The 25,964-nt window shown below is 40.7% G+C and overlaps 1 protein-coding gene across 1 annotated transcript in view; it reads left to right on the forward strand.

Moving 5' to 3' along the window:
- Window positions 1–5,010: 5,010 nt before the first annotated feature.
- efr3bb (EFR3 homolog Bb (S. cerevisiae)) overlaps window positions 5,011–25,964 on the forward strand; it is a 30,420-nt gene continuing 9,466 nt past the window's right edge. The window contains exons 1-6 of the mRNA XM_086188594.1: window positions 5,011–5,584; window positions 15,597–15,673; window positions 20,618–20,745; window positions 21,634–21,784; window positions 24,492–24,613; window positions 24,951–25,100. Of these exons, the coding sequence (XP_086044720.1) occupies window positions 5,500–5,584; window positions 15,597–15,673; window positions 20,618–20,745; window positions 21,634–21,784; window positions 24,492–24,613; window positions 24,951–25,100 (713 nt within the window). The 5' untranslated portion in view covers window positions 5,011–5,499. The remainder of the gene's footprint in view (window positions 5,585–15,596; window positions 15,674–20,617; window positions 20,746–21,633; window positions 21,785–24,491; window positions 24,614–24,950; window positions 25,101–25,964) is intronic.

Genomic DNA, 25,964 nt, shown 5'->3' on the forward strand with positions numbered 1-25,964 from the left:
TCTATCCCCATAAGTGTTTTTATGTACTTTTTACATCAATAAAAAGTGCTGCTTCCTCATTGTCCGAATACTCTTGGTTATGTTGGTATATTTTAGTGTATAATTACAGACGCAGAGGTGACTTGTTCCTTTCAGGCTGTGTGTGGTTTCACACATTATCTCAGCTCGGCTGTGAAAGCAAAGAAGATGAATCAACCCCCGCCCGGTAACAACATCAACATTCATCATCAATCGTCATTCAACATCCGAGGCAGCACCGATAAACCTGCTTTGGCTTAGATGTTAAAATCACATCTCTCTGAGAGGGCATAATAACGTGTTCATTTATATTAGCAGCGGTTTGAAAAGGCAACAATTGGACCTTGTGGAAATCTGTCCTCTTCAACTGTGAGCTGTCAAATGAAAAGGCCGCGTGATGCTGTTGTTTAAATCAAAATGCTGATTTTGTTTCTGTGCAGTTCCAATTTCGCACCAGATTATGTCATCAATAGTTTCTCTGCAGCTCCATAATCCATACAGTACAATGATTTACACAATTACAAATTGTGCATATCTTATAAGGTGCAGGTAAAATAAAGTTTAAACCAGGACTAATTACATCAGGGTTTGTTTGTTTTTGTTTGTTGTTTTTATATTCGGCTTGTTAAACTTTCCTTTTTAACCTACTTAAAGTCTTTAAGCGGAGTAACATCGTCGCAAACGGCCTAATTTGCCCATAAATGAAAGACTGGAAAACTGTTGGAAACCGTAAAAATGAATCCTTTGCTCTGATCCTACTGAACTCGATCGCGACAAACAAAATCTGAGCTTCCAATCATGTTTATTACATCTGTCCTTTCTAATAAGGAAGCCTTTCCTAAAAATGGGGTTCAGTGACCACCAGGGGTGCTTGTGAATCATGAGAAATACGTTTTGATCACAACTCCATCCATTTAGAACACGGTGACAGAATTAGAAGGTTTTATGATAATAATTCTCATCATGATAATAATCTTTATTTGATAACACCTTTCATACAAGCATATGGAAATGCCAGAGTGAAAAAGAGAATAGTTACGCAATACAGTACATAATATACACGAGCAAAAAAAGATTCAAACCTATCAACATAAAAATAACATCACGGTAAAGTCATAGCTCCTTAGAAATAAGTTGCAGACAGGCAGGATACATAAAAAAAATAGAAATGTTGAGGGAATATTAAACAACAATATAAATATAATAAAAGGATGACAAAAGCATAGAACAAGTTGATAAGAAATAACCATAAAATGAGATCAAATAAGTCTAAAGTCTACTTGCAATAACAGCTGGATTTAAAATAAAGAAGCTAAATCCGGGATAAAGATTTAAGCTATGCATGGTCCCTGATAGCAATAAACTACCGTTTCTTTTTAGTTTTTATAATGATATGATGATCACGTAGAAGATACAGCGGACTGTGTCAACGGGAAGGATTTCTTTGAATCAGACAGAAAATATCAGGTGAAATGGACCTGAGTGGTGAAGATGGTGACTTCTTACTGCCCACTGCTGATACCATTGCCGGACCTACAGTCTCTATGGTTATAAGCTGGTTAGAGTTGAGACTTGCTTTGCTAATTGTATCCAGGCAACGCGCAAAGCTCCTAAGGCTGATCTAATGAGTTCCCATCTGCCCCAACGTGACTATGTACAGGAAATCAGACCTATGCCACTGATTACTGTCCAACTAAAAATAGGTCCTGGTTTAAGGCAGTTAGCTCTACTATAACTGCTACCACTTACACTAACACATGGTGAGTGTATGTAAATGTAAAATGTACAATGAGATACCATTACTGCGGTGATGAGGTACACTTAATAAATCAGTGCAATCGTCATGAACACTCGTGTCAAATGTGTCTGAGTGAACAACTCAACCGGTATTAGTGATTATAATTGAAATGCGAGTGTCCACCTGAGGGAGGAGTTAGGATGAAAGGTAAAACCCATAAAAGCTAATTAGTATTAAGGCTTACTGCTTTGGGCTATACACTAATCAGCTGATTCTCAAGCCGGACCCACCACAGAACTGACCCTGCAGAGTACATGCTCACACAACGCTTCACTTACGCCAAACGAGGCGTGCGCGAGTCTGAAACGCGTGGCGTACAGGACGAGAGTTGGGATGCAAGCTTACTTTTCGTTGATAAAACTATAGAAAGTGAAGCTGCGTGTGAGTTGGTCAGACATCGGCAAAATCAGTGCCGGTAAATGAATGGATTATGACAGGCTTCCCTTCACTTTAAAAAAAAAAAAATCCCTGCACCCCCTGAAATACCTCGACCTCACCTCTACCTCCACAGCTTTTTCAAGACAATTTTTACTCCCCTGAGCCAAAAACAGATCCGGTCATCCCAGAAGCATGAGACTGACAGGAAGAGGACAAAAATACTGCCAGATCGCAATCTGAAGGATCTGAAGGCTTAGTGGGCTTTAAGAGACCCTGGGAAGTGAATGTCTTTGCATGCTAAGTGGTCTGATGAGAAACACCAAGTATAGCCTTCAAAGAGCCGTGTCACTTAATATGACACATTTCCACCATGTCTCACATCTTCTTCCTCAAAAGACTTGACCTAAAATCAGTCCCATATCTCATGTAGAATATAAAATGGAGATATTTACCTCATTTGTTTTCATTGCCATCCATCAATAATACTGAAACTACCAGGCTGATTTTCCATGACACTTAGTGGTACATCAGGCTTCTAGAACCCAAACTTCTTTTTTTTTTTTTTTAAGCAAATCCAGGAATTGTTTTCATTTTCTTTAGAATTGCAGGATAAAGCATTTTCCCTCATTTATTTCCATTAATTTTTACAGGATCAAGCATTTTTTTTCCATAAATTTTTGTTGGTAAATATGGTGAAATTATAAAATGAATTGAAACAAAAAGGGTGTTTCTTTTTGAATTGATTACACCTGTTCATGTATCTGAGTGCTTATAAAAGGGATTTAATTTTATTTGATAGCTTGCGTTTAATTTTACTAAGATGAATAAGAAAACACAAACTAGCCTAGGGTTGACAAAGCTTTTACTGTTAGTGACCTGAAACTCGGGGCGGTGTGGCTCAGAGGTACAGTAGAGTGGCTGTCTGGCAACCGAAGGGTCGCTGGTTCAATCCTCACTTCCCCAGGTGATCATGTCAAAGTGTCCTTGAGCGAGATACTGAGCCCCTTGCTCCTGATGGCCCTGTGACGGACTGGCGACCCGTGCGAGGTGAATCCCGCCTCTCGCCCAATGTCAACTGGGATAGAATCCAGTGACCCTTAACAGATAAGTGGTATAGAAGATGGATGGACGGATGAATGAAACTCAAACCATACGGTGGGTTGCAGGCCAATAACAAAGATGTTCATATTTTGTGCTTTTCAAATGCCATTTGTCTGTCTCTGGTGTGTTTTCAAATTAGATTTTTATAATTATTCTTATGTTATGTTTTTGTGCTACGTATCTGTTACATCTAGCAGTCCAAATATACCATGACTGACTAAATTTGGCCCTTGAGCCTTTCTTTGAACGACCCTTGTCTACTGCTTAACTATAAAGTACTTAAAAAGCAAAATACGGCAGTTATATACTGCATTCAACTGTAAGTTAAATCACCACAAAAATGTACACATTAACATAAACCTAGTTCATGGTTACTTTTCCATATCACACTGCAAAGTTTTACAGTAAACTTTTCCCTCCCATGTTTAATAAATATATTTTTGAATACAATCCACTCACAATATCGTAATACTCAAGAATTCTCTTCTAAAAGATACTAAATTTGTATATTTTTGACACAATATTAAAGCCATATTCGATACTGTGGGGGAGAAACATTAAAGAAGGTGCTGTGTAGCAGTGATGGGCTGTCACATATTAACTCGTAGCCAGTGACAGCTGTTAGCTAGTGGAACAGTAACGCTGGCTTAACTTTTATGAATGGGTATGCCTTTATGAGCGCCCAGGTAGAGTTCTATTTACGTCTAGGTGGTCACAAATAATTGCCTCTGTGCGACACGTTTGAGGAATTTAATGTTTTGATCTTCATGGTGAGTAGAGAGTGTTAAGAATGACTGAGACTGTTCAGATGAGATAGGTAACGTACGGACTTCTCGATTAGCAGTAGCTAATGTTAGCATTTAGTTTAGGTTTACAACGTTCAGTTTTAGTGCTCTTACCGGAATAAAATGAATTGCTGTGTCCAGGTTAATTAATATAATGGTAAGGCACATCTCGTTGAACGGGATAACGATTAACCACCCAGGACAGAAGTTAGCATCGCTAGCATGATTGGTAAATTCATTTACTAGAATCTGTCTTGATTCATAATTTCTCCCAAGAAGACATCATCTGTACATTTCACTATTTGCTCGTCACTGGTCAGATAATGCTGAGCAGATGCTTTTTTATCGTTTTGAACTATTCACACATGTTGTACGGTTCATAACAAGAATATGTTTTGTTTTTGTTTTTGGCTAATTCCATCAAACTACCTCCACAGGCCAAAGATCATCCTGCGGTTTTCCTGATTTTCGTGGCGCCGTTGGAGTCTCCGTTCAGGGCTGAAGTCCCACCCTTCTCCCTGTCTGTGTTAACCTGGAAGAGCAACGCCCCCTTGTGACTGGCATCCAACATGACAGGTGGGCAATTTGTAAAGTCCCTACATCTGCTCTTCCACTTTATCCTGCGATAATTAAATTAAAAAAGATCCACATTAAATCATTGAAGATGTTTTGCTAAAGATGCTTTCTGTCTGGGTTCCAGGTGTGTGTATGTCTGTTACTGCTCAGAAAAACATCCCAGACATTTTGCCCACATTGGCATCTGCTTATTGCCACATTCCCTGAGAGTCAAGCCCACTGCCTGAATGGATGTCCCACGGTTCCCCTCTCTCCCTGTTTCTTTCCACCCTCCTCTCTCTTTGACACAGAGAGAGACTTGGGTGGATAGAGAGGTCCATTGTGTTTGTGAAATGTTTATTAATGAGAGACACACACTGAGCAGCAGAGTTGCTGTAATGCAGAGTTGGACTAATCGCTAATCTCTTTGTTAATACGGTCAACCTGCCTATGTACATGAAATTAATAAGACGCAGGAAGACAAGGGCACTGAATCGTTTGTTCTGCTTGGATCTTTGATGAAGTTTTGCATTTGCTCTGAGGTTAAACCGAATTTGGAGTTGTTTTTTTGGGGGGGTTCAACAAGTTTGTGTGTGCTTGCTTGTAGTGGTTTATTGCAGCTAAACTGAACTGCCGTACTTCTAAGAGAGAATATATTCGTATATCTCAAGGAATTTGTAAAAGTGAAGGTGTCCGATAAGGATTACATTACAGTTGCATCTTTTTATCTTTCTTGGCTTTCTGAGGTGACTGGTGAGACAGATATTTTTAAACCTGCTGTTAGTGGTTTTATTGTATGTGATTGGCAGTGTGTGTTTGCTTTGTATTAGTGTGTGTGTGTGTGTGTATTTTTGTGTGCGTGTCATGCCTTTGCCTGCAACCGATGTCCCGGCCTCTCAGAGGCTGGCACTGGACTGTCGTACCCTTCTAGACCATCGTGTTGGCAAGGGTAAGTGACAACACAACCTCTGCTCTGTGTGTGCATCTTTCAATGTTTGAAAGGAGAGCCATATGGTTGTACATTGTTGTCAGGGTTTTATATATTTTTTTAACAAAAATATCGTACATAATGGAAAATGTGCTCTTCACATTATTCCTGTACTGTCTATGATTCACTATATTTGATCAGATCTTCAGAATCATTTTGAAAATTGTAAGAAGCACTGGCTGCTGAAACAGTGCTGATAGATGAAAGAGAAATTGTATTGATTGCAAACCTGGGCATAATGCAATCACATTTGAACTTATTTCAAGTTCAGACACCTGAAATTTCATTTTTAAGCACAATTTTATCACTAACCATCGTTACAAACAAAGAAAAAATGCTAGGCATCATTACATACTTCAGTAACAGGGGAAAAAAGCTCAAATCTAAGTTATGCCTCTTATTCAAGCAAAACCATTGCTAGAATCCAACCTTGTACATAACCAATGTTAAAAAAAATACACAAATAGCAAAACAGTGCAACTTACAGTCTGCCTGCTTCTCTTTTTTTGTCCATGTCCTCACCAGGAAAATCTATGACACTGATGAAAAAGTGTTGGAATATTGGAGTAACTCTAGATGGAATACTTATTTCCATGGTGACAGTGGAAGTTAGATTGGAACAGTGGGTGGAGCGATAAGCGCAACAGCCCAGGATAGGGTAATTGGGAATGTACAGTCGGGGAGAAAATCTACATCTCCAATGCATCACACTATCTGTGGAACTGTAGTAGAAATATACTCTGAAAAACAGGAATCGTGAATTAAGTCACTGCATTCACAGAACTTTACAGCTGAGAATCAAAGTGCCAAATCATACAACACTACGGACACGACAACTTGTCAAAATTGTAAGTTAACAAACCATGTGAGATTTTGCATTTTTTTTTACAGAAGAATATTGATACCAGTTGAAAAGTAACAATTTTTTTTCTTTTTTTTTTTCCTAGCTGTTGTGTAGTTGATTCAGTGCAGGTAGAATTTCCATCATGGTTGAGCTGTTGCAAAATTATTACATCATCTCATGGGTATGATGGTCCCTACCAATCAGCAGTGAACCCATGTTGGCAGCCTTTCAGCTCCACTCAGAAGCGCCTTCCTCTGAGTCGGTGCTTATTTCTACACGGTCACAAACCTTAAATGATGTTGTAGCATGCAGAAAGGCGCAAACTTCTCTGAAATGGCCTGTTATTACACCGCTTAATGGTAGTGCTTGCCTTAACCCCAGCTTGCTCCCTAATAATTATATATTTCCGGAGTGTGTTTTAAGTGTTCATAATCAGCTTTGGAGGTTTAGAATAAAAAAAAAAAAAACAACAGAAAATACCCAACTGAAAAGGTTGAGTAGGCATACATAATAAATCGTGCAGTTGCTGAGGTTTCACAAGGACACTGCAGCATCATGAGGGTTCTGGTTTCATGGTAAATACCTTCATTAGAAGCTTGTCACGTGGGAGTGATTTCTGACTTCATGTTTGTCACAGTCATGACTGTGTTGTAATACACGTTGAAAAATGACTTGACTTGAGAATTTTGTTTTTGCACCACATTTGTTCTGGGAGCAGCTCTACCATCCGATAAATGGGAACCATCTGCTGAAAAGCACTCTATCTATGCATCATAGTGTCAGATAATCAGCCCAAGTAGAGAATTAGTAAGTGCTGTCATATTTCACAGGTTTGCTGTTCCACTTGTTTTTAAAAATTCAAATACTGGTACACATGGTTATATAATCCAACATTTTCTACAGCTTATTGGTAGTATTAAAGCTCTGCCAAGGCTGTGTCAGAGCAATCATTTATTCTCAACTGTGACAAAATTAGGAAAATAAAAAATAAATTTTCATGGTGAGCTAGCAAAATGAAGGAAATGTGGTTGTAAGCTACATAAGTAGCATGGGAGGAAAAACTGAAAGTAAGTGAAACAGGAAGCATGGGAAGATTAATGAGGGAAAGGAAGGAAAGACTGATGCTAGCCGGGGGTGGAGAGAGGGAGAAAAGGAGATTGCGTGGGTTGGAGGGCTTCTCCTGTTCTACCCTGGTTTCTCTTTCATTTTTCCTTTGCTGCTGAGTGAAATGATTTGATGGGTGATTTGTGTGTGCGTGAAAGTGTGTGTGTGTGTAAGCAGAGCAGCATGTGAAATCTGCACAGTCTCAGTGAGAAGGAGTGTTTTTGCAGAAGACAAATGGGAAAATCCAAGGTCATCACTGCACGTTTCCCTCTGACGTCGCCTGTCAGCCCCCTTTTACGTGTGTGCCTGTGTGTGTGTGTGTGAGCAGCAGGGGGAAAGTGTGTGTGTGTATACTTCATTGCAACGAACCAGGCTCTGCACCAATCATGCTGCGCATTCATATGCCTTTTAGCTCCAAGCACACGTGCAGCCATTAATCCCAGTGGCGTGTGTGTTTGTGTGCATTCTCAGTGCCTCTTGGCACAGCAGCGTGTGTGTGTGTGTGTGTGTGTGTGTGTGTGTATGAATGAGTGGAGCTGCATTAAGGAAACGTAAGCATCTGTAGTGAGAGGCTTCAACATCACGATCGATGTACGGTAAGAATCATTCCTCCATCGTGTGGGTCTGTGGGTCTGTGGGTCCTTGCATGTGTAAGCATGTGAGCGATGTGAAGTATTTTGCGTCCTACCGGTTTCCCTGCATTCTACTAACATGCTTCCTCTTAGCTTTCTTGTGAGAGGTTGTAGCTTATACAGTAGAGTGTAACGTCTCCTTAAAGAACATTATGGGAACATGGACTCATTTGAGGATTTTCTATCAAATGACAGTGTTGTTTGAGGAGGAGAAGCAACTTTGAAGATGTTCATTTTTGGTAACAGCTACATGTTTTGTCAAACACATCTTAGTCAAGCAGTTTTCCTCTGTTTTATCTGCTTGTTGTGACACTGGTTTCCCTGCACTTGTTCAACACCTAACTGTTGTAGATGTTTAAGTGTCTCTTATCCTTGTAATGGTTTTGTTTTTGGTCATTTTTATATCTGCTTTTAAAAGTTTACTGCTCTCTCTGTGTCCCTGGTTAAACGGTTGTATTTGGCACTAGCTCTTTACATGTTGACAAATGTTGCATTGATTGAGGCTAATTAAAAATGTAGTTAGTTTTGCTCTGCGTTCACAGAGTATTGATGGAAAACAGGTTCTGGTAGGTAAGCTAATGAATTAGCAACTTGGGGCACTGTGCACTGGAACATCCAGTTTGGTTTCTAGGTGCAGAGCTACTTCATGGAGACGGTGCATTGGGCTTTAGTCCCTCACAGCACAGCGTTTTCAGTGCCTGTTGGACTGTGATTCATAGTGTGTCAAATCGGCCTTGTGTCATGGGGATTTGTTGGCAGCTGGGTCTGTACATCAGTGTGTTGGTCGCATTATACCAGCCATGTTCTCTGCCACCCAAACTAGATTGAAAATGTGTTTTGAAAAATATCAGTGTATGAAGTATGCCTCTGTGAAATGTATGTTAAAGCTGAACAATTAATCACAATTTTATAGGTGGCCTACTACAATAATCATCTATTTCGCATTGTCATCATCCAGAGATGAGATCCTGACTTGCACATCCATCATATTCTGCAGACATAATGAAATCATGTTGTAACATGCTTTTTTATTGACGATAAGATAATTGTCATTCCCTCTGATATTCAAAATCACATTACAATTACAGTATCGGTCAAAATGATCTCAGTTCATTTTCTGAGCGGTTCAGCCCTTGTGTATCCAATTTGTATGCTCGTGGAAAGCTGTCTAAGATAACTATAGAAAAACACACAAAAAAACAGTTGCTGGTGTGAGTTAAACAGGGTATTGCACAGAATAGTAAGTAGCCCTCAAACAACAGCCGAGCATTTGAAAGGAGACACACATCATGACACGAAACGTTCCACATGGCTTCATCCAATCAAACTTCTTACATTAACACCAAAACTTGCATTTATATTGAAATAAAGAAGTTTCCAGAAATAATCAAGCATGTTTACTTTGAGCAAAGCTCTTGTTGACGTCTTCATGTTCAAACTCCTCGCGCTCTACTTGTCAATGCACAAGAAACAAGGGAGGAGTTGAAATCAGGATGTGTGTGAAGAAATGATTCATGGACAAAGCTTTTACATGATGAAATATATGAAAATGTAAACCAAGATTACTTTTCCCAGTACGCTGGCTGTAAGAGGTCTCACTGACGGAGGGGGGAAATGGGAGATTGACACTCTTGTGGTTATATATTCAATGACTCTATGTCATCCTCTGCATGCCTGACTGATAAGACTTCACACTTCTTCCCCTGCGTTGGTTTTGCATCACACTTCTCCTTCAAGCTACCAGCCTCCTCCCCACTGTTCTTGCCTACACTCCTCGATTTGCCTTGTAGCTTTCCAAAGCTCTTCTTGTGCCAGCTCATGTGCATATTGGTCGGCTGTTGAATCAGCCGTGTTCATTATCTGTTGTTTGCTTGCCTTCTCACTCTTTGCTTCTTGTCTTGTACTTAGTGTGTTAGATTCTGTTGTCGTGTGAATCTCTTGTTTAAGGATGTTTGTCCTTCGTTGTGTGCTGATGCAAAAATAGCAGGACTTGGTCTGTCTCCCCCTCCCTCTTATGTAATGAAGCCCCTGAAGCGGGGAAGGCAGCTTGCTTCGGAGCCATCATGAAGGATTGTGTACTGTATGTTGAACACAGGTACATGAATACAGTATGTTTCTGCTGTTTGTCTTTGTTGTGCTTTATGAGCGAGACATGTAGAACCACAACTTGACGTGTGAGGGTGAGGTCCAAATGTCTAATGATGACGGCAGGAGGATATATTGCAATATTTTGACCACATACCACAATATCTATATTATGGCTCTGCTATAGGGGTGACTATTGGTTCTTCCACATCATATTAACCCAATGAAATTGTTGATAAGATATCAGCAGTGATGTTGATGGCTAAGTGTGTTAGAACAGTCTGGTAAGTTCAGAAAATTACATCGCTTAACTGTAGGGCCGACTTCAGAAGCAGAAAAAGACGACACCTATGCTATATCACAATAAAACCAGTTTATCAAGATGTTGATTATAGATCAATACCCAGCCATTGATGATGGGTATCTGTAAACCCACATAGTTACAGTCCAATACACAGCTGTCTAAAAAATTCTTAATGATATCTGTCAGTTCTATATTTACTCTCCATTGCCAGCCATATGAGCTCTCAGATAGGTTAACACGTCTGCTGTATTTTTGTGTTTGTGTGTGTGTGTGTGTGTGTGTGTGTGTTTTGTTATAAGCTTAAATTTTTCACCCTCTGCCTAAATTCCTTTACAGCTTTATTCTAAAGTGAACAGGTGCATTTGTGGCATGTCATGGCAACTCATTTGAGCTAAACAGCGTTTAGGTGTGTTTTGGTATAACATGAATGTAACCAATCAGAGTTCCACGGTCCCTTTCCTGTGCTAGTACACTGCAGCGCATCGTAATTTTTAAACGATACGTGTAGTTGCAGAAAGAAACGTTTTTCTCTTGAGGAAACAATTAGTATTTCACTTGTCTGTCAAAAAATATTTCAGACGCTAACAGTAAAATTTTGTGTCTCCCATCCAAACTTATACATATACCTTTTAGTTTCAGTTATGTCACTTCATATTTGTCACGAGGACATTATTGCACTCATGGAAATGTTTCCAAGTACTTAAAGTAGCCTTCATAAACTTTAAAGTTTTGCATTAAAGAATTAAAAAAATGTCTCAATACAACACAAAATAAAGATATCACCCTCTAAATAGTTACTACATCATCTACTACAGTTCATAGATCTGGTTTTTGTTGGTTAAACAAATGCTTTGCACGATGTCAAGATAGACATGTGACAGCCTGACACCTCCACGGGTGCAAGGACAAGCACGTATGCTATTTCAACAATTAAAAAGAAATGACTTCTGCAATTGTCAAAAACCAGCAGTAATACTTTCATTACATGACAAGTATCATAGGACCTCTAATGGTATTGTGCTGTTGGCACATGCGACCCACAGTGCAGTACTAATACTAACACTTTGGCTAGTTTTACGTATGTGTATGTGTTTGCCCTGATTTCTTTCACTAAACATGAATTTTGTTCCCCTTCCTCAATCTCTCTATCTCATCCTGGTGGGGAAACATTAAGCTGACATCCCTGGGGAAATGGAGAGCATAATCTGTTAATGTACCAACCCATTGTTAGAGAGATAAAAATAGCGTTATGATTAGCCGGATCCCTGCTGTGCTGATTTGAGGGGTGGAGAGACCCCTGACATGTGTGTACATATATACAAAAACACTGCACACTCAAAGTCAACCTGCATGGACGCGTAGCTTCGCAGTAGAAGATGAATGATACCCCAAGCTACAGAGATTGTCCACCTTCTCTTTATTCTCTCACTGTGTTTACCAACAACCGGCAATTTATTCTTCATCAGTTTCCTGCTCCTCAGTGTGCGCGCGTGTGCATTGGAGTGTTTCTTTGTGCGTGTGCGTGTGTGTGTGTGTGGGTTTATGTGCGAACGAACGTGTTTGTAAAAGTGTGGAGGAGCCTGATGTGAAGCCCTTAAATATGTTGTCAGCTTGCCATGCAGAGTGGGTGGATGTCGTGAGACCCCCCCCCCCCCCTTATGTGTGTTTTGTGTTGTGTGGTGTGTTTTTCACCGTTGTCATCCAAATGCTTGTCCGCCCACCTTCTCTCTCTCTCCCCCTCTCTCCCTCACTCTCCTTGCTCTTTAACCCTAACCCACCATTACCGCAACAAGAGACACAACACTGCTTGTTTTTTTTCTTTTACATAAACTTCACCAAACTTGGAACAACACAGTTGTGCTCTATAAAGATGCGCAATTAGAAGGAGGATATATGACTGTTAGAATGATTGTTAGAGACCTCGACACAACCACTGCTTTCCACTGAGTGTTCACTGCATTATCTAGATCATCTAGATCTGCATAATACATAGATAAGACAGTGTGTGTAGCATCATCAAAGTTTCCTCTCATCTTATCTCTGTCCTGAAATCCATTTTTTCTACAGCTGACAAAAAGGACAGCACAGATTTATATTGGACAGAGGCGATGCAATAACTAGCACAAAGCTGTGACTCATTCCATGCGTCACAATCCACAATCCCCATCACACTTGCTTCTCTATCTGCCGTTTTCTATGCCCCCCGTCTGTCTCTTTCACTCTTTCTTTGTCCTCTACACTTTTCTCTCTTCACACGGGACCTCCTGGATTTTTATTAATTCATTGGGGTCTTGTATACTGAGGCCCCAGGCCAGTACAGCAAGGATGAGAGGAGAAGGAGGTAGAGGGAGGTTTGGTGGGTGAAGGGGAAGGGAGAGTGGGAGAGGAGAGGAGAGGCTTCATTAGTGTTTGAAGTGATGGAGGAAAGAGGAGAGCAGCACTATGAATAGACACACAGCTCTCAGAGATAAGCCCAGCACTAGCCGAGCTCCTGCTGCAGAGTTCACTGGAACTTTTAGAGAGCACACACAGGCCTTGAAGCACAACAGCCGTTAAGTGGTTAAGACTAGTGGCCAAGTTAAGTTGCCTTTCACTGTATTGAAGAATATTTCTTTTTCAAGGACTTCCTGGCTGCACTGCCCTCCCCCCTTTTCCCAGGTGTAGGTCACTGATAACAAACCAGAAGGACAGCGAGTGGAGGAATGTATCCAAGAGGAGGAGTGTCATTGCCTTTCCAGTCTCAATGACTTTGTCTCAAATATCACCTCCACACATCTTACTCATACCTTTATATATGTTAAATAATTACCTATCACGACCCGAAGCAGTTTCTTAAATGCTTATGTGGTTTATTTTAATTCTCATTACAGATGGCATCATTTTCAAGTGAGTTATGTATTTAAATACTGGTGTATGGTATATGGTGTGTATGTATGTATGTATATGTGTATGTGTGTGTGTATATATATATATCTTATATATATATATATATGTACATATATACACACACACACACACACACACATATATATATATATATATATATATATATATGTGTGTGTGTGTGTGTGTGTGTGTGTATATATGTATATATATATACATATATATATGTCATTTGATATTACAAAATCACCCAAAGCTTTGATGTTGTTGAAATAATGTTGTTGCTTGGAAAGGGACACGATGTGTTGGTGAGTCAGACACGTGGCAGATGATTGCCTCTGTTATCTGAGGCAAATGTGCACAGTTGGTCTGTTTGATACTGAGACTAAAAATGTTTTGATTTTATTAGGACATGATGCACCAGTTTCAGTCTGGGTGATCTGTCGCTGGAACAGTCCATCCGTTACAAGCTGGCAGTGTTTAGACTTCCATCTATCTTTGTCTATTAAAATGATTAAAATGTTGCTAAGTGCAGAATGTGCACTCCCTTTTCTGATTGGATTTGGTTGACACTTTCAGGCTGTATTGGCAATGGGGCAACAGGTAATCTTGTTAATGGTCAGGGTTCTGTAAAATTTGTGTTTTAGTGCTGCATCAGTAAAAATGGTTCCAAATTGAAATAGTAATTAGTATTTTGAAAAGGCACCTTTTTTGGTTGGAAGAATAGAATGAAGGAAAAAACAACATTGTGAGGAAGGAAGAAAATCTGTGTCTTTGGAGATTATTTTGCTTTGGACTCATGTACACTGAGTTCATCATGTCTATTTGAAGCGTCAGACAGTCATGCTGTCTGCATTAAAACTGTCAGCACTGGTGAGAGCACAACGATTCAGGATTTCATTTGTCTCTTATTGTAACCTTTTAAACTTGTTGGATAGGGTGGGGTTTTGTTCCTATGTTTTCTTTACCTTTTACGTTACACACAAACACTATTAAGGGGCTGGTAAATTAGCACCACTCACTATCCTAAAAATAAAAAAAATCAATGCTAACCTATTGAGTGACTGGTGAAATTTAACATAAAAGTTAACCTTGCTCCCGCCATGATGCTGATGAGATCACTCCTTGGACATCAAAATTTAATAATGAATGAAAAAAACAATTTGAGCACTGCTATTAAACATGGCAACATTCATTACCCAACCCTATTGTTGACAGGAGAAAGGAAGATAATTGTTATGCAGAGTTTTATGGGGGAGTTAATCATTCATGTCATGGTTTTTGAAGTTCTTTTTTTGTGATTTTGTTCTCTTTGGATACTTTTATGACTCAGCACTGCTGAATTTTCTCCACCAATCAAAGCAGAGCTCACTGACTGCCTAGCTTGTCTGAAAAATCACTGTTCAGCGTGTTGCACTGTTCTCTTCAAGACTGTCTGATTGCACTGAAGGCAAGAGAGTATGTGTGTGTGAATGTGTGTGTGTGTGCGTGCATGATGCACATTGTTGTGACTGTACTTGTCTTGTGACCACATAAGTTCAGTAGCTTATCTACCTCAAATTTCTTTGTGCATCATTACATTCCCTCAGCTTTTGTTTTATGTTAGGAATTCAGAGCAGACAGAAAAGGGACAGAAAAGCTTCTGTTTTCTTAGATTGTCAATAAAGATGAAAAAATCCTTTTGTTTTCTAATCTAAGTTTGAAAAATAGGACCATGCTCCTTCTGACACCAGTTCTAATTTAGCAGCTGTTCTTTATCCTGTGACAGTTACAGCTATGGAAGATGCTCAGTCCATCTGTTTTTCTTTTCAAGATAAGACACTATAAAAGATTTCCTATTGTGACTCACTGCTGCACTTCAGCCTCTTTACACTTGTCAACTTTTCACATCCCCTGATAGCTGATAGCCTCAATCCAGAAGCGCCAGTATGTATTTAAGTATACAACAGAGATTTTTAGCTGGAAGCATCAGCTTACATGTCAGTTTTGAATACCTTTTAAACTTGACTACCTTAGGGTTTTAATTGCATTAGTCTGTGTTACACTGTGCAAGTCTAATTGACCATCTCACTCTCTTTCTGTTTTTCTCTCTCCTCCCTCCCCATCGCTTGTCCTCTTCAGGGGTTTGTGGTTGTTGCGGGGCACTCAGGCCTCGGTACAAGAGACTGGTGGACAACATCTTCCCGGAAGACCCAGAGGTGAGAAGCTCTAGTCACACTAAAGGCTTTTTTAAACCAAACAGGAGCTTTCCCTTTCATCTGCATGTATATGTGGATATTTTTTGGTAGTTTTATTGTTTACTAGATTGTGGAGTTTAATTTGGACAATGATAGAGCATATCTGCCAAATATTTGAGGAAAAAAATAGAGCAAAATACCAGATGTATATGATGGATTCTGATTAAACTAAGATGAAAGTACACTGAAGTCATTTCAGCTCCTGTTCACCCCATTTAGGAGACAAACAGAGTCCTGAGTCTTCACACTAATAATAGAAGTAATTTTGAGATAATGATCAATTCATTGGCTGTATAGTCACTGAAGTAAAAGACAGACCCATTTTCCATTTCATCCACTAAAATAGTTTTTTTTTTCCATGGATAAACAGAGGAAACAGCTGTTTCAGTGTCATAGACCTCATACTTGCAAGATCTAGCAAGACTTCTCTCAATCATGGTTCAAAATTGTTGGTCCAGGTTCTCTGCAGTTCCGCCTCTATGCCTTTCTACTGCCTCCATGTGAAGCTATTGTGTCAAACCAAAGACTTCCATTTTTTTTTCTGTGTTGTATGATGTGCTGAGATGTAATACAGATGACTCATAAAGAGAATTAGATGAAGCTGATTTCTGAGAGAGGAAACCTTTCATTAGTGCTTTTGTGCTACTGCAGTAACCCACTTTATCTGTCAGATCTTCAGCCAAAGCTGCAGCACATTGAACATGTCTTCTTATTGTGTTTTGTATGGATGAGGGTGAATCCGCACTTATTGCACTCCCAAAGAAAAAAGGGATTCTAAGTTTGGCCGTATAACTCACAGTCACTGGAACTGTAACTAGCAGTATCGCAGCACCGCAGGAGTAATGAAGCCATCTGACAACATTTACTCAAAATTGTGGCACACAGTGTGAGCTTGTGAGTACATGACTAATATATGCACATTTAATGGACAGCTTGATTTCTTGGAGAGAGGAAGTGGGGATTTTTTTGAGAAAAAGAGTGCATTTTTCAGGGTTGACAGATATTTGGTATTTGTAAATAGGGCTGGGCGATATGACCCAAATTTTATATCCCGATATGGCTCATTTTATATCCTGATACGATATACATCACGATATAGCACATTTTTGGTAAATTCAATGAATGAACAGTTTATTTTATTTTTTATTTCTTCCTCCACTTTTGCCCGGCACTCATCATATAAAGCAGGTAACACAACGCTACTGATGTGTTTTCGGCTGGGCATTTCATATCTAGGATCGAGTGTTTGCACTAACTCAAGAAACCCCCGTTTGTCGACCGTGTAGATTGGAATCATATCTTTACAGATGTGCTAACCCTAATGGCCATGGTTATTTCCTTCCATCTGCGGGAGGTATGGCTATATCGTGTGCCGTGGGTAAAAGCCTGTTGCAATGTCTGCGTCTGGAGTTTCTTCTTAACGTCAACGTCACTCGGCCCAGCTTTTGCTGCTTTTTCTCGTTGACTCTCTCTGTATTCTTTTTCATGATTCTTTTTCAGGTGATAAAAAAAGTTACTCGTGTTCGAGTCTGTTATTGGGATCGGGCAGCGGCATACTTTACAAAGTGCAGTAGTCTGATCCTTGTCGGCCTTTTTTATATCCAAACCACCGCCATATGACAGAAGTTCCCCTCTTTTAGGTACAAGCTCGTCGGTTTGCGCTGGTTGTTCGTCATCTTGTTGTTGTTTAGATTGAGAATTGGTAACATGTTCTTCTGTGTGGCGTCCACGTCTTCCTCCATGGCTGTGTATGTTTGAGCTGCGTGCCTGGGCTTGCCGTAAGGCGCATTGGTGACGTAAAATACTGCCGTAAAGCCTGTTTTGCAACACCGCGATATAAACGATAGAGTTTAACATTAAACAATAGACATTTTCTATCGTCCAGACGATATATATCGTGATATCGCCGAGCCCTATTTGTAAAGTGATTAAAGTTATAGTGCCTCCTGAACACAAAATGTCCTCATAGGATGCAGGTACAACTACTACAAAGAGTTTCAGTAATTAAGATGTACAGTATGCCATGTTTCATAGACAGCATGTAAAATTGCAATGATGTATAGAATTTAACATAAAAGGCAGTCGTGTGGTTTCAGTTAAGTAATGAGAAAATATCTGCATCGTAAACAGCTTGTTGTTGTCACAGTGCTACATTATGTTGCCAAAAGTATTCATTCACCCATCCAAATAATTGAAATCTGCTGTTCTGATCACTTCCATAGGCACATGTGTATACAATAAAGCACAGAGGCCTACAGACTGTTTCTACAAACATTTGTGAAATAATGGGTCGCTCTCAGGTGCTCGGTGAATTCCAGCGTGGTACTGTGATAGGATGTAAACTCCATCCATTCATCCATCCATTTTCTACTGCTTATCCCGTTAAGGGTCTCGGGGGGCTGGAGCCTATCCCAGTAGCTACGGGTGAGAGGAAGGGTTCACCCTGGAAAAAGGTTGCCAGTCCATCGCAGGGCCATCACATATAGACAGACAACCATTCTCACAGCCACACCTACAGTCAATTTAGAGTATCCAATTAGCCTAGTCCTATCAAAGTCTTTGGACTGTGGGAGGAAGCTGGAATACCCAAACAGAACCCATGCAGGTACAGGGAGAACATGCAAACTCCACACAGAAAGACCCCGTGCCCAAGCTGGGGCTCAAACCTGTGATATTAACACATCTCAGGTTTTTATAATCGAAGGAGCTCTTCATCATCTTCATTGTCCTCCGCTTATCACAGGTCTGGGTTGCAGGGGCAGCAGCCTCAGCAAGGAAACCCAGACTAACCTCTTCCCAGCCACTTTCCCCAGCTCTTCTGGAGGAATCGCGAGGTGTTCCCAGGCCAGCCGAGAGATTTCACCCCTCCAGCATGTCCTGGGTTGGCCTTGAGGCCTCCTCCCAGGTTGGACATGTCCGGAAAACCTCCTGAGGCATGCGTCCAGGAGGCATCCTCACCAGATGCCCAAACCACCTCAACTAACTCCTCGCACCATAGTGGCAGCGACTCTATTCTGAGTCCCTCCTGGATGTCTGAGCTGCCCACCCTATCTCTAAGGGAGAGCCCAGCCACCCTGCAGAGGAAACTCATTTTGGCCACATGTATTTGCAGTCTCGTTCTTTTGGTCATAACCCAAAGCTCATGACCATAAGTGAGAGTTGGAATGTGGCTTGACCGGTAAATTGAGATCTTCGCCTTTTTGCCTAGCTCCCTCTTCACCACAAGGACTGGTTTAGCGCCCGCATCAGTGCGGATGCCGGCCCAATCCGCCTGTCAATATCCCGCTCCATCCTAGCCTCACTCGTGAACAAGACCCCGGGATACTTAAACTCCTCCACCTGAGACAGGACCTCCCACCTACCTCAAATGGGCTGGCTACCCTTTTCCAGCTGAGGACCATGGCCTCAGACTTGGAGGTGCTGATTCTCATCCCAGCCACTTCACATTCAGCTGCGAATGTTGGAGTTTGTGGTTTGATGGAGTTATGAGGACCATTTCGTCCGCAAAAAGCAGAGACGACATCCTTCCATCACCAAACTCGACCCCCTCCTCCACCCAGCTGCGCCTAGAATTTCTGTCCATAAAAGTTATGAACAGAACCTGTGACAAAGGGCAGCCTTGATGGAGTCCAACCCTCCTGGGGAACAACTCCGACTTACTGTCGGCAATGCGAACCAGACTCTCACTCCTCCAGTAGACAGACTGAATGGACCTTTGTAAGGGGCCATCCACCCCATACTCCTGGAGTACCCCCCCACAGGGGTCACCTAGGAACATGGTCATAAGCCTTCTCCAAATCCACAAAGCACATGTGGACTGGTTGGGCAAACTCCCATGCCCTCGCCAGCACCCTAGCGAAGGTAAAGGGCTGAGCCACAGTTCCACGGCCAGGACGAAAACCACATTGCGCCCTCGACATGAGGTTCGACTATCACCCTGACCCTCCTCTCCAGTACCCTGGTGCAGCCCTTTCCAGGGAGGCCGAGGAATGTGATCCCCGATATTTGGAACACATTCTCTGGTCTCCTCTCTTAATGATGGGGACCACCACCTCGGTCTGCCACTCCAAAGGCACTGCCCCCGATGTCCACCCAATATTGCAGAGATGTGTCAACCAAGACAGCCCCACAACATCTAGAGATACCCAGGGCGGATCTCATCCACCCCTGGAGCTCTGCCACCATGGAGTTGTTTCACTACCTCGGTGTCTTCTGCCCCAGAGATTGGACAGCATAGCTCCGAGGGTCCTTAGGGCACTCAAACTCTTCCCCCACAATAAGGTGACGGTTCCAGGAGGAGTATTGAAGGAACATGCCCCCCCCCCCCCCAGAAAAGCTCCGGAAACACCCTTATTTGCCAACATCCCAAGTGACAGACAAGAAGCTCCTGTGCTGCAACAGGAAGCCGAGACCAACAGAGATTAGCTGACTTAGCTTTGCACAATGAATGATAGTGGATGGGCAGTTAGCATACAGTTACCATTGCGTATATTATCTAGTATTTATACTGTATATACCATAAAAGATTACTTACTTTCTGCTTTTGCTGGATCTCAGTGGACTCTCCAGTGAGTGTTTTTAGCTCTCTCCTTCCCCTGACCAGACAGAAGTAGGCCAAGGGGGAATGGAGGATGTTAACCTAGTAATTCTTTACTGTTTGGGTTTTGAAAATACAGAACACAAACCATTCCATTGAATAAATGATTTATGGAAGAGTTTTAGTTTAGTCAAGTTTTTTTTATTTTTCATTATCTACATATGACCATTTTAGTGAAGTATTTTTTTTTGCCGGTTAACTGTTGTAACAGCTCACTTGAAATAAGTTAAATACTTCTGAATAGTACTTAAATACCATGAATGACACATTCCTTCTGTCTTGTTTTCTCTCCTCCATCCATCTCCTAGGATGGGCTGGTGAAGGCCAACATGGAGAAGCTGACATTCTATGCCTTGTCAGCTCCAGAGAAACTGGACCGTATCGGAGCTTATCTCTCGGAGAGATTGTCAAGAGATGTGGCCCGACACAGATACGGGTGAGCTTGGCCAGTTGCTTGCCACACAAAATGGTCTCTGAAAATTAATTTCAGCTGCCACATTTCTGCTTTGACCAGGGCAGTTCACACAGTTTGAGTCTGTATTTGTGTCTTATGAATAAATGAAGTTCAGCTGGGAAAATAATTGAAGTTCAGAGTGACCCTGATCATCTGTTACTCAGTTCAAGAGTGAGGTTAATAGATAACCTGTTTAGTGTAGTAGTAAGAACTGGGTATGAACACACCCACACAGTATTTATGTGTTTTTCACACATTTTGACTGGTATAGAATAAGAAATCATTACTTCCACCTCCACCAAGGAGGTAACATGATCATCTGTTTATCTGCCTGTTAGCAAGATAACCTGTGAATTGTGATGAAATGTGGTAGAATGACTGACCTCAGGTTGAAGAACAATTGATTGGATTTTTGAATTTGACTGATGACATCATATCACTTTGGTGGGCACTAGTTTGTTATGTGTTGTGTCCAATTTGAGTAGATGAGGCGCAAAACCAACATGGTGCTTGAATAATTGATGATGTGTCTGTACGGAATGTACTTTCTTTTATATGCACAGAAGTTTTTATCTTTGTTGCCTCATGACTAGGAAGCACTGATTACTCCTGCCAATGCAAACACCCTGTGTAGATAATATTTACCCTTATCCAAAGGAAATGTGTTCATTGTTTGCATTGGACCCTATATGATGTTTGCCTGGTTGAGATGATTATGTTTGGATATCTGCTGATGGCTGCATTCAATCATCAAGAATATATGAGTGTTCTTTTATTGTTTACATAAGATATCTATTCACAGAAAGCATTTGCCTCAAGGGATAATTGTGTCATTCAGAGATGCCCTGTGTCTTGCCTCTTTCTACCCAGGTATGTGTGCATAGCGATGGAAGCACTGGACCAGCTGCTGATGGCCTGCCACTGTCAGAGCATCAACCTGTTTGTGGAGAGTTTCCTCAAGATGGTGCGTAAGCTGCTAGAGTCAGACAAACCCAGTCTGCAGATCCTGGGAACCAACTCCGTGAGTATATATTACTACTTTCAAATACGTTTTCTTGTTTTTGCGGCAATAAAACAACTAAGCCAGACAGCATTTGCAAGCCTCTCACGATGCTTTCGTCATATACCTAGCATGTGACATCTGGACATTTATGCGTTTGTTGATGTGTTTTTTCAGCTTCAGCGTCGTATGTCCTCAGTGTACGGTGCATAAGTAGCGCTTGAAAGTATTCAAAGATTTAGTCATAGAGACAACTTGCATCATGCCATTATATCAGATTAACGGTTTTACAATGACAATAATATAATTTATTGCAATTGTTTTTGAAGCATTATCCAGCAAACGTATGACAAAATTAACTACTGTTCAAGACTATATTGCTTTATGAAATACGTATAAAAATTACATTGTGAAAGAATGTAATAAAACTGCACCACTGTGTTGAAAAAAAATATCTATATATAATTGTAGATCCACTGATCAACATTGTTAAATTTTGAGATTTTCGGTAGTTTTTCCTCTAAGTTTACACTCAAAAACAGATAACTTTGTTCTGTACTTAGTCTTTCGGAAAACATAATTTAGCCCCAAATTTTGGCTCAAATAACAATAATAAGTAAAGCAAAACTAGCCTGTTTGGCCTACATAACTGCAGATGAATATCCACACAGTCCAACTGCCGGTCACTGATGTGTCTAATGTGCCTTCTGTTGCATCAAACGGCCCATTTCAGTGGATTTAGGGGTATTATCTAATCAAAAGTTGAAAGGGCACATTTGTGTTCCTAAAAATGATGGATGAGTACAAGATGTCAACCTTGAAGAGGAAAACTCTTTTATCATTCAAGAAAGATCAGAGCTTGAGAGTGTTGTGGCAAGGGAGTGATGAGTTTTTGTTTTTGTTTTTTCTGATGTGGAAAGCTGTGGATATCTGCACTGTCGGCTGGGTCAGCAGAGGACACGTGAAGAAAATGAGATTAGCTGTAAAACCGCATTGGCAAAGCTCAGCAGTCATCTACGCAGATTGACGAGACACGCCATCATCTCACTCATAATCTTCCCGCCGTCAATCTCTCTTGCACACGCTCATGATTGTGTATTGAGGACAAAGGGAAAGCCACACCCTGATGTGCTCATTGATATATAAACAAACAGATTATTACATCATAGAGCTATTTACCACAGTAATTTGTCTGTATCGTCTTATTTTAAGCTATAATGCCATGCATTGATTTACAAGAATGTCCTGTTCCAAAAATACTCAGGCGCATATATAATATACACACACACACACACAATATATATATATTTCATATATATGTAAAATGTATTTTTTATTTACAGCTACCAAATGGTGCCTTGCCTTCATTTTTTCTTTTTAAGATGCAGTGTATACTTTATCTGAAGCGTACATGTGAACGGGAGAGGTTAAAGGAGAGGCTCTCAGACTTAATGTCCACAGGTCTCGGTCCTGGTGGGGTTTTCTGGTTCTTCTTTTCTGACCTAAAGCCCCGTATTCCTGAGCAGGGAGGAACTCTAACTCTTGGGGAGAAGCGATAAAGAGCAGACTGTCAGCTCACAGCTACTTTCATTGATGCGTCAGTTACAGCAAGTACTGGTGCAAGGTTTAGTTTCCCCTGGTGTCTACTTAAGGTGCAAAAAAATCTTTATCTCAACTTCCTGGTTTTAGACACTGTACTTAAAGCTTTCAATCACATTAAGGGTCTGTTTCAATAAACATAGAGAAACAATACCTGGAGGTATCAGTTGCTGCAGTTAGTCAGCCCAGCAGCTGAAGAGCTTCCTAGCAGCACTGCTAGGCTCACTTCATTTAATTGCAAAAGGGTACTTCATTTAATTGGGATGCTCTCCAAACACTAATTTTGTACACAGGAAATGAATAGAATCTCCAGGGAGACTCAGTGGAATTTAAATATCGCAACCACCCAGCCTGTAGCCATGTTGGAAAATAAATGAGACTATAAAGTTTTGGAAAAATCCGTGGAATGCTGCTTTACAAAGACCTGAAGATTACGATTGTTATTGGCTCATCTTTAATGTACGTAAATTCAGTTTATTTTGTATTCAACAACAGAGCATTTCATTAATTTTTACACACTGTGGTAAATCCAGACATGGATATTTTGTTTTCCCTGTGTACACAGATGTTTCAGAGAATGTGTGGTCATGAAAATTCGCCACTAAAGGCGTGGAAAAGTCATGGAAATTTATTGTTAAAAATGTGTGGTTGTATAAATCATCTCCCTTCACTGGATGTCCATGATGTAATTGTACCTTCTGGTACTGAGCTTTTTTCCTTGTTTTTTTTGCGTAACTCAATTCATAATTCATTCATTGGTGAGTGGTGTGAAGGGAAATGTCAGGATGTTTAAATGATGACATTTTGTGGCGCAGTAGGAGGACCCCCCCCACACACACACACACACAAACACACACACACACTCTCTTGGCTCTTCACTCCTAACGAGATGTCATGGCACTTCAGGTTGACATTAATTTAGGAGATAGTCACCATGGGGATTCGGCAAGGTTATTTTTAATGAAGACCGTGTAATAAATCCAAAATAAACTCTTAATAAATGTTAACGTCTCCCACAGCTAATCTCTTTGAGTTTTCGAATCATTTTCCTTTTTTTTTCTTTTCGACTGAAGATTCATTTTACATAATCACTAAAAAAAAAAAAAAATTCTCAATCTCTTCTTCCCAGTTTGTGAAGTTCGCCAACATAGAAGAGGACACCCCCTCCTACCACCGCAGTTATGACTTCTTTGTGTCTCGCTTCAGCGAAATGTGCCACTCTAGCTTCGAGGACCCCGACATCCGCACCAAGTGAGTGGAGAGAAACTTGATTAAGACGGAGACTGAATATTAAATAACTGCTGTTTTTAGACTCCTTCAGGAAGTCTTATTTTAGACCCGACCTGGACCAGCTTCTGAACATTCATTCACTTCATCTTGAACAAAAATGAAGCTTTTGTTTTAAAAAAGAATAAAAAAAAACAAAAAACAATCTTGACTTTGCAATCTGCTGAAAATAGATCAAGTCATATCTTTTAATAGTTAAATGTAACCTTGGAGAAACTAAAATACCTTTATAGTTTCTCTTCCACATCATCTGTTTTTTTGTTTTTTTTGCCCTGTGTGATCGTTACTTCCTTCCCCTCAGGATCCGGATGGCAGGTATCAAGGGTCTGCAGGGTGTGGTGAGGAAAACTGTCAACGATGAGCTTCAGGCCAATATCTGGGACCCTCAGCACATGGACAAGATTGTCCCCTCCCTGCTGTTCAACCTGCAGAGCGGTGAGCGCACCGAGAGGTGAGTTGAAGGCAGATTGAGCTCCATATGTTGCTGTTTCACGTGTTCATATCACACGCAAATATTTAAACCGAATTTTCATTTGGTTTGATTGGTGAATTTTGTAGAATTAAGAAAAAATGTGCTTTTTAAAAGAGGGCGGCTGTGTGTATTTATGTAGGTAATATAAATGAATTACACGTTTTATATTCAATTAATCAAAATAATCACATTTCAGTATTTCAGTTCAAATAGATCTGCGTAAATGTGTGACCAAATGAGTAGACGACTCAGAGTTTGAAACTTTTTTTTAATTTTCCAGCAATATTTTTGTCTTAATTGTCCCCTGACTGGTTAACCAGTCTATTTAAGTCCCTCTGATAAAAAATGTGCTGGAAATCTAATGTATTCTGGAGTTTTGGTTGATTCAGGCCAAGTGACTTACAGAATATTTCGATGCAGTGTTGTCCTCATACAACAGGGCCAAGCAGTGGACAATTGCCATGGTGAGAAAGTCAGTGACCTAAAAATGATACCATGTTGACCCACCTTGCCCCGGATACCCAGTCTGGAGCTGTAATGCTCGTAGGCATCTGCTGCTGTTTGTTTTCTATTAAGCTTTATTTGTCCTAGCGGTCTAGTCACGTATCAGCTGCACGTGTCATTCATCATAAGTGTCAACACCGAATGAACCTACTGACAGCTCAGCTCCTCTTAAAGGCATCTGTTTGCCCACCTGCAGCATCCAAGGACAAAAACGTCAGGAGATGGTGAAGAAAATTTGAAGGAGAAAGCGGAGAGCATTAAAGATGGCAACATGGCCAAACACACACACACACACACGCAAAACAAGCAGTAAGAGCTAGAGGATGCTTGTGTGTGGGA

This window comes from Aulostomus chinensis, chromosome 20 (assembly GCF_037954235.1).
Source record: "Aulostomus chinensis isolate RoL2024-O1b breed Wild chromosome 20, RoL_Achi_v1.0, whole genome shotgun sequence".
Classification (NCBI taxonomy): domain Eukaryota; kingdom Metazoa; phylum Chordata; class Actinopteri; order Syngnathiformes; family Aulostomidae; genus Aulostomus; species Aulostomus chinensis.